This window comes from Tiliqua scincoides, chromosome 2 (assembly GCF_035046505.1).
Source record: "Tiliqua scincoides isolate rTilSci1 chromosome 2, rTilSci1.hap2, whole genome shotgun sequence".
Lineage (NCBI taxonomy): Eukaryota > Metazoa > Chordata > Lepidosauria > Squamata > Scincidae > Tiliqua > Tiliqua scincoides.
The window spans coordinates 138,921,352-138,934,444 of record NC_089822.1 but is presented as its reverse complement, the minus strand read 5'-3'; the positions used below and the strand labels follow the sequence as shown (position 1 = coordinate 138,934,444).

At 45.4% G+C, this 13,093-nt stretch overlaps 1 protein-coding gene across 1 annotated transcript in view; it reads right to left on the bottom strand.

The window, feature by feature from the left end:
- The window catches only part of ANKFN1 (ankyrin repeat and fibronectin type III domain containing 1), a 118,339-nt gene extending 115,922 nt beyond the window's left edge, over positions 1-2,417 (bottom strand). Inside the window, exon 1 of the mRNA XM_066617760.1 lies at positions 2,217-2,417. Coding sequence (XP_066473857.1) covers positions 2,217-2,402 — 186 coding nt within the window. The 5' untranslated portion in view covers positions 2,403-2,417. The remainder of the gene's footprint in view (positions 1-2,216) is intronic.
- Positions 2,418-13,093: the final 10,676 nt, after the last annotated feature.

Genomic DNA, 13,093 nt, shown 5'->3' with positions numbered 1-13,093 from the left:
CAGACTTGGATTCTATCAATAGTAAATTATTAGTAGTACCTTAAATTGCTAGGCACTGTACTAAAGTTAGAGACAATGCTTGCATTGCTGCAACCCTCAGACTAGCAAGCTAAAGACAATGATACAGCACGTTATGGAGTAAAAGAGAGTTAAAAGGATGAAGAATCAATCTGGGCAAGCAAAGATGAATAAGCAGCAAAATGGGTCAGTGTAAGTGTCTCAGTACCCTGTGTGCCATGCAAAGTGGCTGGCTGCTGCTAAAATCCAAGAGGGGCCAAGTGGCAATGGAGCCAAACAGGTCAATGGAAGGGCCTTCCTCTCCCTTCCTCTCCGCTGGCAGACCAATCCTATCCCTGGTGACACCGCTGCGCTGGGTGCAGCAGCACCAAAATGGCTACCACTGCATCCAACGACACTCCTGCAGCTGCCAGAGGTCTCCTTGGGGAAAACCCCAAGCCCTGCAATGGGGCTTCTCAAGTCTGCACTGGCTATTCTGCCGGCACACACTTGAGAGCCCCGATGTCGGGCTTTGCAGCCCAAAGGATAGGGTACAGCAGAACAGGGCTCCACCGGTCCCACTCCCCTCCCACACCAGTTCCTCCCCCCATGCTCCCCCCACCCCAGAATGCCTGCCCCTCCCCAATTCACCTTACTGTCACCCAGAGCTCTTCTCTTGCTCTGGGCAGCATTCATCTAGTGTTGGGCTGGCACTGGCACTCCCTGCATGGAGGGTGCCGTAAACATGCTTTCAGCACACTTTTTGCACCCAGCGCCAGCACTACGAGCCATTAGGATTGGGCTCTAAGTTGCTTATCTTCTTTGCATTCCACATTGGCATTTTATAAAACATCCTGGACCATTTGATATGAGCATTGCGACTATCAGCAAATATTAGTTATTTTCATTTAACATTGCTACAGTTTAGATTGGAGTTTAAGCTAGTTTCTCTCTCTCTCTCTCTCAGGCAAAAACTCAACTAAATTGTAATCTTTCACCAGCTTTAGTCAAGTCCTGAGGTGTCTCTGCTGTCCTTTAGTTTTTTTTCAACCCACAAAACTAGATCAGACTGGTGCACTTCAATATTTCAGATTGAAATACTCGGTAAACAAATTTTTACTGTGAAACTTGATATGAGGCTTTCCTGCAAACATTTGAGCATATCTCTTGCTCATAAAGTTAGAAATACCTTTTGTCATGAATTATGCAAGCTAATGTGGAATGCATTCCAGCAGACTTCGGTTGAAACCGATAACTCAGCAGTTGTGCTGAGACTCAGTGGACATTTTAGAGTAGACAATCATAAAAGCCCTTCTGTTCTGGGCTTCAGTCTCTGATTCAATTTATAGGCAAGAGGTGAATCAGATATTTAATGAAGGTGAAAATGAAGCCCTAGCAATACCAGCACCTATTGACTAAAGGCAGAAAGTCACATTAGAAGAAACAGGAAGCTCCTACCAATACCAGCATCTCCATGTCAGGTTTCCCCCTACCATTTATGTAGCCAAATTCACTCTATGCCTTGATGCTATCACATCAGGCATTTTTTTCAGAAACAATGGAATGCCCACATGAATATTGAATATGTGAATATTTTTCAAACCATGCACAAATGAGCATCACTGGGCTCTCTTACTTCAAGAGCACTACCCTGCCCCAAGGAGCACTACCCTGCCCCCCCCAATCAGGCCTCCTTGTTTTTACATAATTAAAAAATACTCCTCATACCTCTAATATTTCACAGAAGGACTGCAAAGCACTATTAAGCTAGAACAAAATGTAGTAAAGAAAGGCACTGGCAGGCCTGGGTGGGGCAAAAGCCCCATGCACTGTGTCCGTTGCTGCCACCTCTACACCACTTCTGCCTGCCTGCTAGAACCATTCTGCAGGCAGGTGAAGCCTTGCATAGAGCTCCGGAGCATGCAAAAAGACTTATGAGGCTTCTCTTGTGCTCCTGCTTTCGTCAGGAAACTGGAAGCAAAAGAGCGCGTGAGTCCAGCAAGGCTCTGTGTGGTTTGGTGAGTATCCACTGGGGGGGGGGGTAGTGTAATACGGACCTGGCCCTGAGGCAGCATAGGGCCAGGTCTGTTACTGGAGGAAGGTGATATCAGGTAAGCACACACATGCAGGAGCTAGTGAAGATAGTCTTTAAAAAAAAAAAAAAAGCATAATTATTTTTTTCTCTAAATAAAATAATGGGTAAAATATGAAGAAATTACCACTGATGCCTTTCGGAGACTGAGACGGTCTGATCTGGCTCGGAAATAGGCCTCATCGAAAGAGGAGTGACTTCCCTTCAGCTTTTCTGAGAGGTTCCTATAGAGTCGCTTAGCGGCATTGGGAGAAGATGGAGGATTGTTCTTTTTTGTCTGGGAAAGCTGTAAGCTCTGCATTTGCTGGGTCATTTTCAGGCAGCAGTTCCTGTGGGGAAAGCAGGTAGCGCTCAATTAATAAAGTGTAGGCAGAGCTGAATTCGCCGATCCAATTTGATAGGAACGTGCTGATGTTCTGCATGAAATCCCCAGAACTGACCATGAAAAGAAATGACGCAAATGGACACACGTTTCGGTTGAAATAGTTGGATGGAATTCTTCCCCTCCCTCTTGGATTGGTTGACTTTTGTTTCAACTTTTTGGTGTGGGCTTGAAGACAATGTTTGAACCGGACAGCCACTGAAGAGCCAAGCGGTCCCTGAGAAAGGGCTGAGTAAGAAGGGCAGATCCCCCAGCTCTACCTGCTGGAGCTGGTGAGAGGCTCAACTGAGACTCCTTTGGTATGCTTAGCCTCGCTGGTGCTGGTACCAGTGGTACCAGGCAGCACTGGCAGAATGGAAGTGGCTGCTGGCAAACTCAGCGCAATGTGACTGTCTCACCCAGTGTCCTGTTCCAAGGCTTCACTCTTTTTCTGTTCTATTTATTTCATTTTTATTGTACTATTCCTCCAAATGGCTCAGCACAGCCATTTCCTCACAGCTTTGTTCCCAATCTCATCCTGGGTTCACTTTGCCCTTAGCTGGAATCTACAGTACTCCTATTTGCAATAACCTGCAAAGTATATTAGGATAAGGTTGTATAATATAATGGTTAGAATGCTAGACTAGCAGCCCAATTCTATCCCCCACCAACCCAGAGTGTGCTGTGCCACCAACAGAGCATGCACTATGGGGCTGGCAGGAAACCAGACACACCAGGAGAGATAAGTGAAGAACATTTATCTCCCTGTAGATTGACTGGCCTTCAATGGGTCTCCTCAGACCTATGCTAGCGAAGTCTGAGGAGAGTCAGGGGGTGTGTCTGGGCCAAGAAGGGGGATAGGATGCGGCCTTCATGGCTGCTGCCAAAATCCTCTCCTGTCCTGAACCACCCAACCTTCCCCCTGCTGCTAACATACCAGCTGGCAGAGGTTCTGTGAGCCAGTATCACCTTGCACACAGCTTCTACATGGCTTTGCACCAGTGGCAGTGGCCTGCAGAACAGTGGAGTGCTTGCTGCACCAGCGGCCCAGACTTAACAGTGGGGGATCCACAAGATTCCCCAGGAAAAGGCCCAGAGAGGATTGGACCTTGTGACCAAGAATACCCCAGTTCAAATCCCCAGTCAGTCACGAAGCTCCCAGCCTACTCCCAGCTTAATACTCCCAGCCTGATCTACCTGACAGAGCTGTTGTAAGAAGAAAATGAGGAGTGGGGCAAGAATAATGTATGCCAGCCTCTTTCCTAGAGGCAGGGTGGTAAAAATATTAGGAATAAAGAATTCTGACGAACTGAAGTTCACCCAGTGAGCTTCATGGCTCAGAAGGATTTGACCCCTGGTCTGACATTGTAACCACTACACAATGCCTGCTGTGGTGTTCCCCAGATTTGTCTTCTGTTGCTTTTGCCCTGATTCGACAGTAGCCCTTCTATTCCTGTGAAGATGTAGAAGCATTTCACACACATTGATTGCTTACAGGGATATCACTTTCGCATTGAAAAGAAACCAACAAGTGTAACCAGTAACATGTCAAACACACATCTGCTTCACTGTATGTTTTTCTACGTGACTGGCATTGAGACGCGATCTTCTAAATGGACCCCATCTGAAATGCTTAAAAACATTAAGATGAGATTCACAATTACTGTTTTTGCAATCACATTCAAACTCGCAGAATTTGTGCCTAATTTTTCCCCTCATATGAAGAAGAATGACTTTGGCTTCAAATTGTAGCATGAGCACTGAAATGTGTGGCGCCTTGAACTGTAATACAGCTGTAGGAATGGAGGAAGCTCCTTGCTTTGAAAGCTGAACACCAGAAGAACGTGGTGCCTCAATTGCCTTCTCTCTTGTTCAAGATCCAGTTGCTTCAGCTCGGCTCTTAATTGGTCTTTCAGTACTAAATGCTCAGTCCTCACTTTCACTGACTCCTCTTAACTTTTGGTGAGCTGTGGCAGCAAAGCTGACATCTGAAGCATGAAGTGATTTGATCACCAACAAGCCTCCCACATTTCCTAGGCTAATGAAGTATTGTAAACAGACAAATCCTCTGGATGACGATGCGCTGGAAGACAAGCAATAATTGGGATGTGCCACAAGGAGAGTGCCTCGTTAAATTGAAATGGCAGAGATTTTCTAAGAGATGCTTCCCTGGGACAGAACAAGTAGGGACATCTAGGAGGGGAGGGGAAAACAAGTATTCTGAGTTATCTGGGATTGTACCCCTAATTTCATCTAAAGCAGTGGTTCTCACACGTTTAGCACCAGGACCCACTTTTTAGACTGAGAATCTGTCAGGACCCACCAGAAGTGATATCATGACCAGAAGTGACATCATCAAGCAGAAACATTTTTAAGAATCCTAGGCTGCAATCCTACCCACATGTACCCAGGAGTAAGTCCCATTTACCATTATTGTTAAAAGAATATACATACTAGCTTGTTAGAAGCACAGGTCTGTGATATTTCCCCAAATGCAGTCACATACCATGATAGCATCAAGTCTAACATATTAAAAATAAAATATTGAAATAAATGGGGACCCATCTGAAATTGGCTCGGGACCCACCTAGTGAGTCCTGATCCATAGTTGGAGAAACATTGATCTAAAGTGTAGCCCTAAATGGGGTCCTCAGTTGCACATCCTGGCTCCTCTCCTTGCTTCCTGATTAGCTTATTTAGGCTGCAATCCTAACCACACTTTCCTGAGAATAAGCCCACTGATCAAATAGGACTTGCATCCGAGTAGACCTGGTTAGGATTGTGCCCTTAAATGCATAGAAGAAGGTTCTCAGCTGACTGTCAGAAGAACCACTCTCCCTAAAGTGATTAAAGAAACTATCCCAGAAGCACAGGGAGGGGCCAGGATGTACATACACCAGATTCCCCACGGCCAGAACTATGTGAAACTGGTCAGGGAGGCAAAAAGTCATCTGAATTGGTGAACCACGCTACAAAATTCAAACATGCCCACAATGCTGCCCACATGTTGCCACAGCTTTTATGTGAGATTAAGGGCATATTCAAGTGATTCTAAGCACAGGAAAAACTTGTTGCTTTTTTCAGAGTTACATAATACAGAGTTACATATCTGTAGCTATTAAAATGCAATTTTTACTACAGGAATAGAAAACCACAGATATTCATCGCATCCCCAATTACGTATATTTGTCATCTCAACATACTCAGGATATGTAATAAAAAGAAAGTGACAAGTGTAATAAACATGCCCTTGAGGTGATCATTGTGATAGATAGCATCCAGGGTTTGGTGGTCTCTGTCAGTATATCATCTGCAAATATTTTGTTACAATGGATCACTCACACAACTTGCTTGCAGTCAACCACATGGGCTGTATCAATCTAGCAATCCAGCCTTAGGCTCATGGGATTGTGTCTTTTAATCCTTTAGAGCGGTGGTTCCCAAACTGGTGGGTAACAACCCACCGGCTAGGATCACCATCCCCAAGATCGTGCTGTTACCAGGGCTGAGCGGGGGGGAGGGGTTACCTTCCATAGTACCAGGCTCCAAGGGGTGTGGGGAGCCCTGCGGAGCGTCCAAAGGGCTCCCCAAACCTCTATAGATGCAAAATGTGATAGGAAACCACTTCTGGTTTTTTATCATGAAACCGGAAACAGTTTCTGATCACATTTTTTACACTTACAGTTCCTGGGGATTGCGTCGCTGCATTCCCCCGTCCCCCACAAAGACTTATAGCAGCTTCCAAACTCCTGGAGAGTTTGGGAACCACTGTATTAGACAATCACTGGCCAATTGGTCCGTATAGCACACATATAGCCACTATATGTGGACAAAATCCCATTCAGAATTCTTCAGATGTTTCACCTGAAGGAATAACCTCCAAATTTCTCCTCGATTTTGCTTTGGCATTCGTTTGTGTTTGTGATGATATATAGTAGTGTACCTGCTACGAAGCATGATAATACAACAGCCACTAACAGAGGAAACCCCTCACACCCTTATTTTCCTGTTCTTTGAGAAAAGCAGAAACTCGGTGATGTCCCCCACATTTCCTCCGTTGCCACATGTTTGTTACGTCCAAAGCTGCCTTGTAACTGGGGTGCTCAATGTTCTTAAATCTATGCCAACATTTGTATGGGACAGTGCCTCTCTCTGTCTTAACCCATTGCTGCCATTTCTGCCTTCACCAAAACTGTCCCTAGATACAGTGGCGTAGATATACACCCTGGTACCCCAGGCAACAGTTCAATGTGTAACTCCCAGAAGCGATGTCACTTTCGGGTATACTGTCACACCTACACTTTTAAAAAATGAAAAGCACGAAAAGGATAGGCCGCTGGCCACCCCCCCCCCATTGCCCACAGTCACCAGCTGAGGAGCTAGAAGGGCAGTGAGTGCCCACAGACTGCTTTCGCTACTGCTGTCTCCAGAGAAAAATAGCTGCAAAAGTGCTGCTTTGTTCTCCAGAGACTCCAGGAGGCAGCAGGGCAAAAGCGGTTTATTATTATGATTATGATTAATAGTATTTATATACCACTTTTCAACTAAAAGTTCACAAAGTGGTTTACAGAGAAAAATCAAATAACTAAATGGCTCCCTGTCCCAAAAGGGCTCACAATCTAAAAAGATGCAAAGGAATACCAGCAGACAGCCACTAGAACAGACAGTGCTGGGGTGAGGTGGGCCAGTTCCTCTCCCCCTGCTAAAAAGAGGACACCCACTTGAAAAAGTGCCTCTTACCCAATTAGCAGGGGTTTATGGCCAGTTGCTGCCTCCTTGCCCCCTTGCTTCACTGGCCCCGGTCACCTCTGCTTCCCCCCATCAAAGTCTCCCTCCTGGTCATCCTCCAGCCCTAGCCCATTTTTTTAAAAAACTTTTTTTGCCATCACCTCAAGCTCTTCAGTTGATATAGCATCAGATCCCTGATTGTGGAGGCTTCTGGCACCCCCCATGGCTTCTGTCCCAGCCCTCTAGCAGTGGTGGGGGCTTCCTCTCTGGTGGGTCAGTCGAAAGGGAGCCAATCCAGAGGGGAATGACAGAAGCCACGGGAGTGTGCCAAAAGCTACTGCAACCAAGAAGCCGCTGTTGCGATAGTGGTGGTTGCTTATGGTGGCCCTTGGAGCATACGTGCATGCTTGCAGCATGCTTATGGTGCATGCTGGCAGCTGCTATCTTCGCTGCAGCTGGCGTGTCACTCTCCGGATGTGTGGCACCTGCTGCATTTGACCACCTGCCCCCCCTTAGCTCCGCCACTGCCTAGATATTTTCCCATTCTAACAACCTCCTTCCTTCAGCCACCAGCTTGACACTTGCTTCTTCTTTTCCCTTTCCAGTGCTGGCCAATGATGCTTGACTCTCCCTGCATGTTGACACAAGCAGTGTTTTCTTTCAGCCACTTCTGTTTGCTAGCTAAAACATCCAGGAGCTTTGTGTGGCTTACCAGCCACAACTAGGCTGTGGCCACCCCTCTTCTATAATATGCCCTCAATGATAGAATGGTTTGCTGAAACTGAAACCTTGCAACCACAAACAACACTAGATGGTGCAGTGAGTCAATGCACGGGAGGCTTGCATCCCTGGAGACCTTGAATAATACCCAGCTTGGGTCAAAGTATAAATGAGGTGATCTGGGCATCATCCCTAGCAGCGTCTCGTGTTTATTATAGTGTTTCTACTCTGTGTAGTTATCAACGCAGGTCAAATTGCTGGGACATCTGCAGGACTCAGCAGGAGGGCACATGTTCCGGTTGCTCATATGCTAATTGCATTCAGCCACTGTTTTTGTGGTGCCCGTTCCCTTTTGTTAGGAATTAATGCCACAATGGCAATAAAGAGGTAATGATTATAAATATTTCAGAAGCTTGACTACTGCAGAAGCCTTTCACTAGTGGGGGGGGAATCCCTCACTGCATTCTGCAGTTCCCCCTTGTTATCACTCTAATTTAACACAAATCAGCAAGTCTCCTGATACTCATCTACCTCATACATCACAAAGCATTACACTGGAGGCATCATTCTGTCCACGCTTTCACAACATGCATTGTCTACTCATAGGTAAGGGCTGCAGATAGATTTATTATCTGTGTTTACATGTATGTGGCAACGAAGTGTCGTGTACCCATTTGTAAGTCTCACTCTTGTCCATGACAATCCATCTGCCTAATTTTCTAACTCAGATTACAGAGAGGAGTTTGTATGTTTTGTGTGTGTGTCAATCCACATGTGCCTGTGTCAAACCTAAATGTACACTCGGTATAAGTCAAGTACAGAACTGACAGCTGCATGCGCAACAAGTAGGAAGACATCACACAACATTTCAGTAAGGTTCATCTATTTGCCAAATGATTTCTTTTTCCTCTCCACCCCATAAGCTAAAGGGTGTGCATGTTAGAGAATTAAATTTCACTCACCAGTTTAGTAGTAATGAGGCTGAAGAGCACCAAGTTGCTGGTGATTGTCCACTATTTGCATTCAGACAAATCACATTGGCTTCTCTTAGGAGTTGTCTTTTGAGAAAGCTTCTCTGGGCAGAGAGACAGAGCGCCCAAACCTCGTCTCTATACTGAATGAAGGATCAAAAACATAAGGCTCACTATGAACAATTACTGAAGTTGAAGATCACGAACCAAAAAGCAAACAAAGGAATGAGAACAACCACTACTACCTTAGCAGCAAGACGAGGCAATATTCAAATGAACACAACTGGATTCTTTAACACTTTGTGCCTTCTTGGCACGGTAGCTAATACCTAGAATCAAAGAGATTTGTTTGCGTTGTCAAGGAAGCCCCTGGCTATATGATGATATACGCTGTTCTCCTATTGTCTCGCTCTCACAACTGATCAGCCCAGCAAGCAAGGAGGAAAAAAGTAATCATTGCCCAGAGTGAACAGCCAAAATGGTAAGCAAAACTGCCACTCAGATTGATTGAATGGGCATTGGGGCAGCCATTTAAAGAAACAATTAGTTTTATGTGAAATCCATAAGAGGGAAACAAATCCATGTCTGATGTTTGGTCCAGCAGTTCGTGATCACGTCTGATGAAGTGATCTCTCATTAGCCAAGCTTCCAGTACAGCTGTCTGCAATCACAGCCACAAAAGCACCAGCCACATCCAGAGTTCTGGGACATCTGCAAGATCATTGGAAAGCTCCCAGCCAGCACTAAACAGGTTAGCTCTCAAAAGGTTATGAAATCTGTTCGCATCTACCAAAACAATGCAGCTTCAATTATGCTCCCCTTTAAGCAGCTGAAAATCCTTAAGCACATCTTTTGCAGTGCCTGAAAGTATGCAACAAAAATGCTTTGACAAAATATGTGCAATTTGAAACATTAAAAAAACCAACACCTGAATTTTCCACCTAGAATTACAAAAGTGCAGAATTCTTAAAATACAGCTGCATGTTTTGTCTAGGATAAAAAGATAATCACTGTACTATACCTTTCTGGTTCGTTTCAGCCAACCATAAGAGCCCTATTAAGCACCTAGCAACGGAATAAAATTAAGAGAGCCTTTAGGACATTCGTTTCAGATTCTGCCATTTTCAGTTGTCTCCAACATTGTTTATAATGCTCCTGTGTATTTTTCTGTGGTTCAGTTATACAAGTTGTGAAATGCAGTATCAGTTGTGTGGAATCGACTGGATAAGAGAATGAGACCCTGTGAGATGCAGAGCAACCTCCATCCCTTCACTTTTCAGGGTCTTCTCAAAAATCATAATGCCTAATTTGTAATGTGTAACTCTTATAATGTGTAACTCGTAATGTGTAACTCCCAGAAGCGATGTCACTTCCGGGTATACTGTCACACCTACACTTTTAAAAAATGAAAAGCACGAAAAGGATAGGCTGCTGACCACACACCCCCCACGACCAAACATGGATTAATTACTCCTTTGTACTCTTGGACTGTTGTGTTAAACTCTCATGTCAGGATGTTTAAGAAATGAAAGTTTTTAAAAAATGTTTATGCATACAGCAGGTGTTCTAACTTGTGTTGGCAAATCTGAGAATGAACTCTAAAGGGTAACAGCTATTCTGGATTATTAATGTGAAATTGAGGTGAGTGACATCGTGTATACAGAATTAACAATGCGCAGCCTATGGCTGCAATCCTAACCATGCTTTCCTGAGAGCAAGCCCCATTGAACAAAATAGGACTTACTTCTGAGTAGACCTGGTTAGGCTTGTGTCCTAAAAGTCACACAACCTGACTTGACACCACAAGAGCATGCACTGGAATTTCAAAATTTTGACCATTTTAAAGTCAGTTGTAATCCTGAAAACTCTCTTTTAAATCCCTCCTACCATCTCTTCCTCACCTCTCTCTTTCTCTCTCTCCCACACAAGTTTCTGCACAGACCTCTCACTACTAGCAAAGATACAGACAGCTGGGCTCCAGAGTTATTCACTTAGGGCACAATCCTAACCAACTTTCCAGCATGGCATAGCTATGCCAGTGGGGCATGTACTCCATCCTGCAATTGGGGGACAGCCATGGAAGCCTCCTCAAGGTAAGGCAGTGTTTGTTCCCTTACCTTGGAGTTGCATTGCCTTTACCTCAGTGCTGGAAAGTTGGTTAGGATTGCGCCCTTACAGTCAGTTACTTGTTATCTCTCATGAGTGTGCAGACCTACCACCTCACACTGTACTGGGCTAATGTGTTTGCCCCCAAGGTAACTGGAAAACATTGACTTTACAGGCTTCCACACAAATTCTTCTAGGCCTAACAAGACCTGAATGAGAGGCAGCTGCCTTATACAACACCAACTAGGGTTGTGCACTTGGCACATGGCTAAGAAGTCCAATATGGCCACTGTAAATCTCAAAACAAAACACTGATAGAAAAGAGCTGCAAAGGTTGGTTGTCGGAAAACACCCAAACCTGAGTTTTGATGGAATCTTGATTCAGGGAAATTGCATAGAAGGTTGTTTGAGCAAGTAAAATGATTACTTGACTGGGTCATCTTCCTTATGAGGAAAGGCTACGGTGTTTGGGCCTCTTCAGTCTAGAAAAGAGGCACCTGAGGGGGGACATGGTTGAGACATACAAAATTATGCATGGGAAGGATAGAGTGGATAGAGAGACGCTCTTTACCCTCTCGCACAACACCAGAACCAGGGGACATCCACTAAAATTGAGTATTGGGAGAGTTAGGGCAGAAAAGAGAAAATATTTCTTTACGCAGCGTGTAGTTAGGCTGTGGAACTCCTTGCCACAGGATGTGGTGATAGCATCTGGCCTAGATGCTTTAAAAGGGGATTGGACAGATTTCTGGAGGAAACGTCCATCATGGGTTACAAGCCATTAAGTGTATGTGCAACCTCCTGATTTTAGAAATGGGCTACATCAGAATGCCAGATGCAAGGGAGGGCACCAGGATGCAGGTCTCTTGTTGTCTTGTGTACTCCCTGGGGCATTTGGTGGGCCACTGTGAGATACAGGAAGCTGGACTAGATGGGCCTCTGGCCTGATCCAGCGGGGCTGCTCATGTTCTTATTTTTCAATATTCTGAGGTTAGCACAGCATGACAAATGCATAATTCCCTTTGATCAAGATTCCATCAAAAAACATTGGGAACACCAATTCTTGCAGCTCTCTTTTCTGGGGGTGGTATTATGTCTTTTTACAGCTGTGTTCGATCCTGTCTTTCCTTTTGTTTGATTTCCCAGAACAAGCCCCCCCCCCAACCACTTCCCTAAGCAAGCTGACTACTCCATCATTGCCACCCCTTCAACCATCTTCCACTGTCATCACTTAGTACTCCTGGTACTTTGTTCTATGTCTTGCTCCTACTGTACACTATCCTACTGTGCGCCGGTGGCTCCTCGGGAGAAGGTGACTTTCATCCCCTTCCCCCAGGTTAAGCTGAGTAGCCCCGCAATGGGGCTACTCAATTCTACACCGACCCAAGGGTTGGCATAGAATTTTGAGCCTCCATGTCAGGCTGGTGGCCTGAACTGGAGGCTCAGGATCCAGTAGAACAAAGTTCCACCGGTCCCGCCTCCCTCCCACCTTGCTTCCTCCCCCCAGCATGCCTTCCCCCCTGCAGAACACCTCCTCCTTGGCTTCTCCCATGCTCCCACTTATCTTTCCACTGCCTGGCAGTCCATTGCTGAGCAGTGAAGTTCTGGTACTCACCAGTGCCACCGGCACTAGGGCATGTTTGCGACAGTGCATGCCAGTGGTGAGCCAGTATGTACTGTATAGGATTGAGCCCTGAGTTAATATATCCCCTACTACCACCTCCACAGACAAGGCTAACTGGAGGCTGGGACCTTCCAGTTGTTACCATAGCTTACCTCCCTGGCCAAAGAAAAGCCCAGCCTCTATCCACCTCTCTTTGTTGCACTGGGAACAGGTCATCTGAATGTTATTTTGGAAGGTTCAGCTCAACAGCTGAGGCTTTTGATCTATTGTGTTCTGGTGACTTCTATTTGGCAACAGGACTAGTTGGGAAGCAGCACATTGGGAAATGAGCCATTGGATTATCACTCTCTATCCATCCCTTTCATTTGGGAGCCTTCTAGTAAAGTACTGCCTTATTGCAGTATGACCTGAGAGGTCCTAGGGAAGTAGACAGGAACAGCCTAGTGGTGAAGAGGAGGAGGAGTTTGAATCTGAGAGTTGGTTCTGATTATATG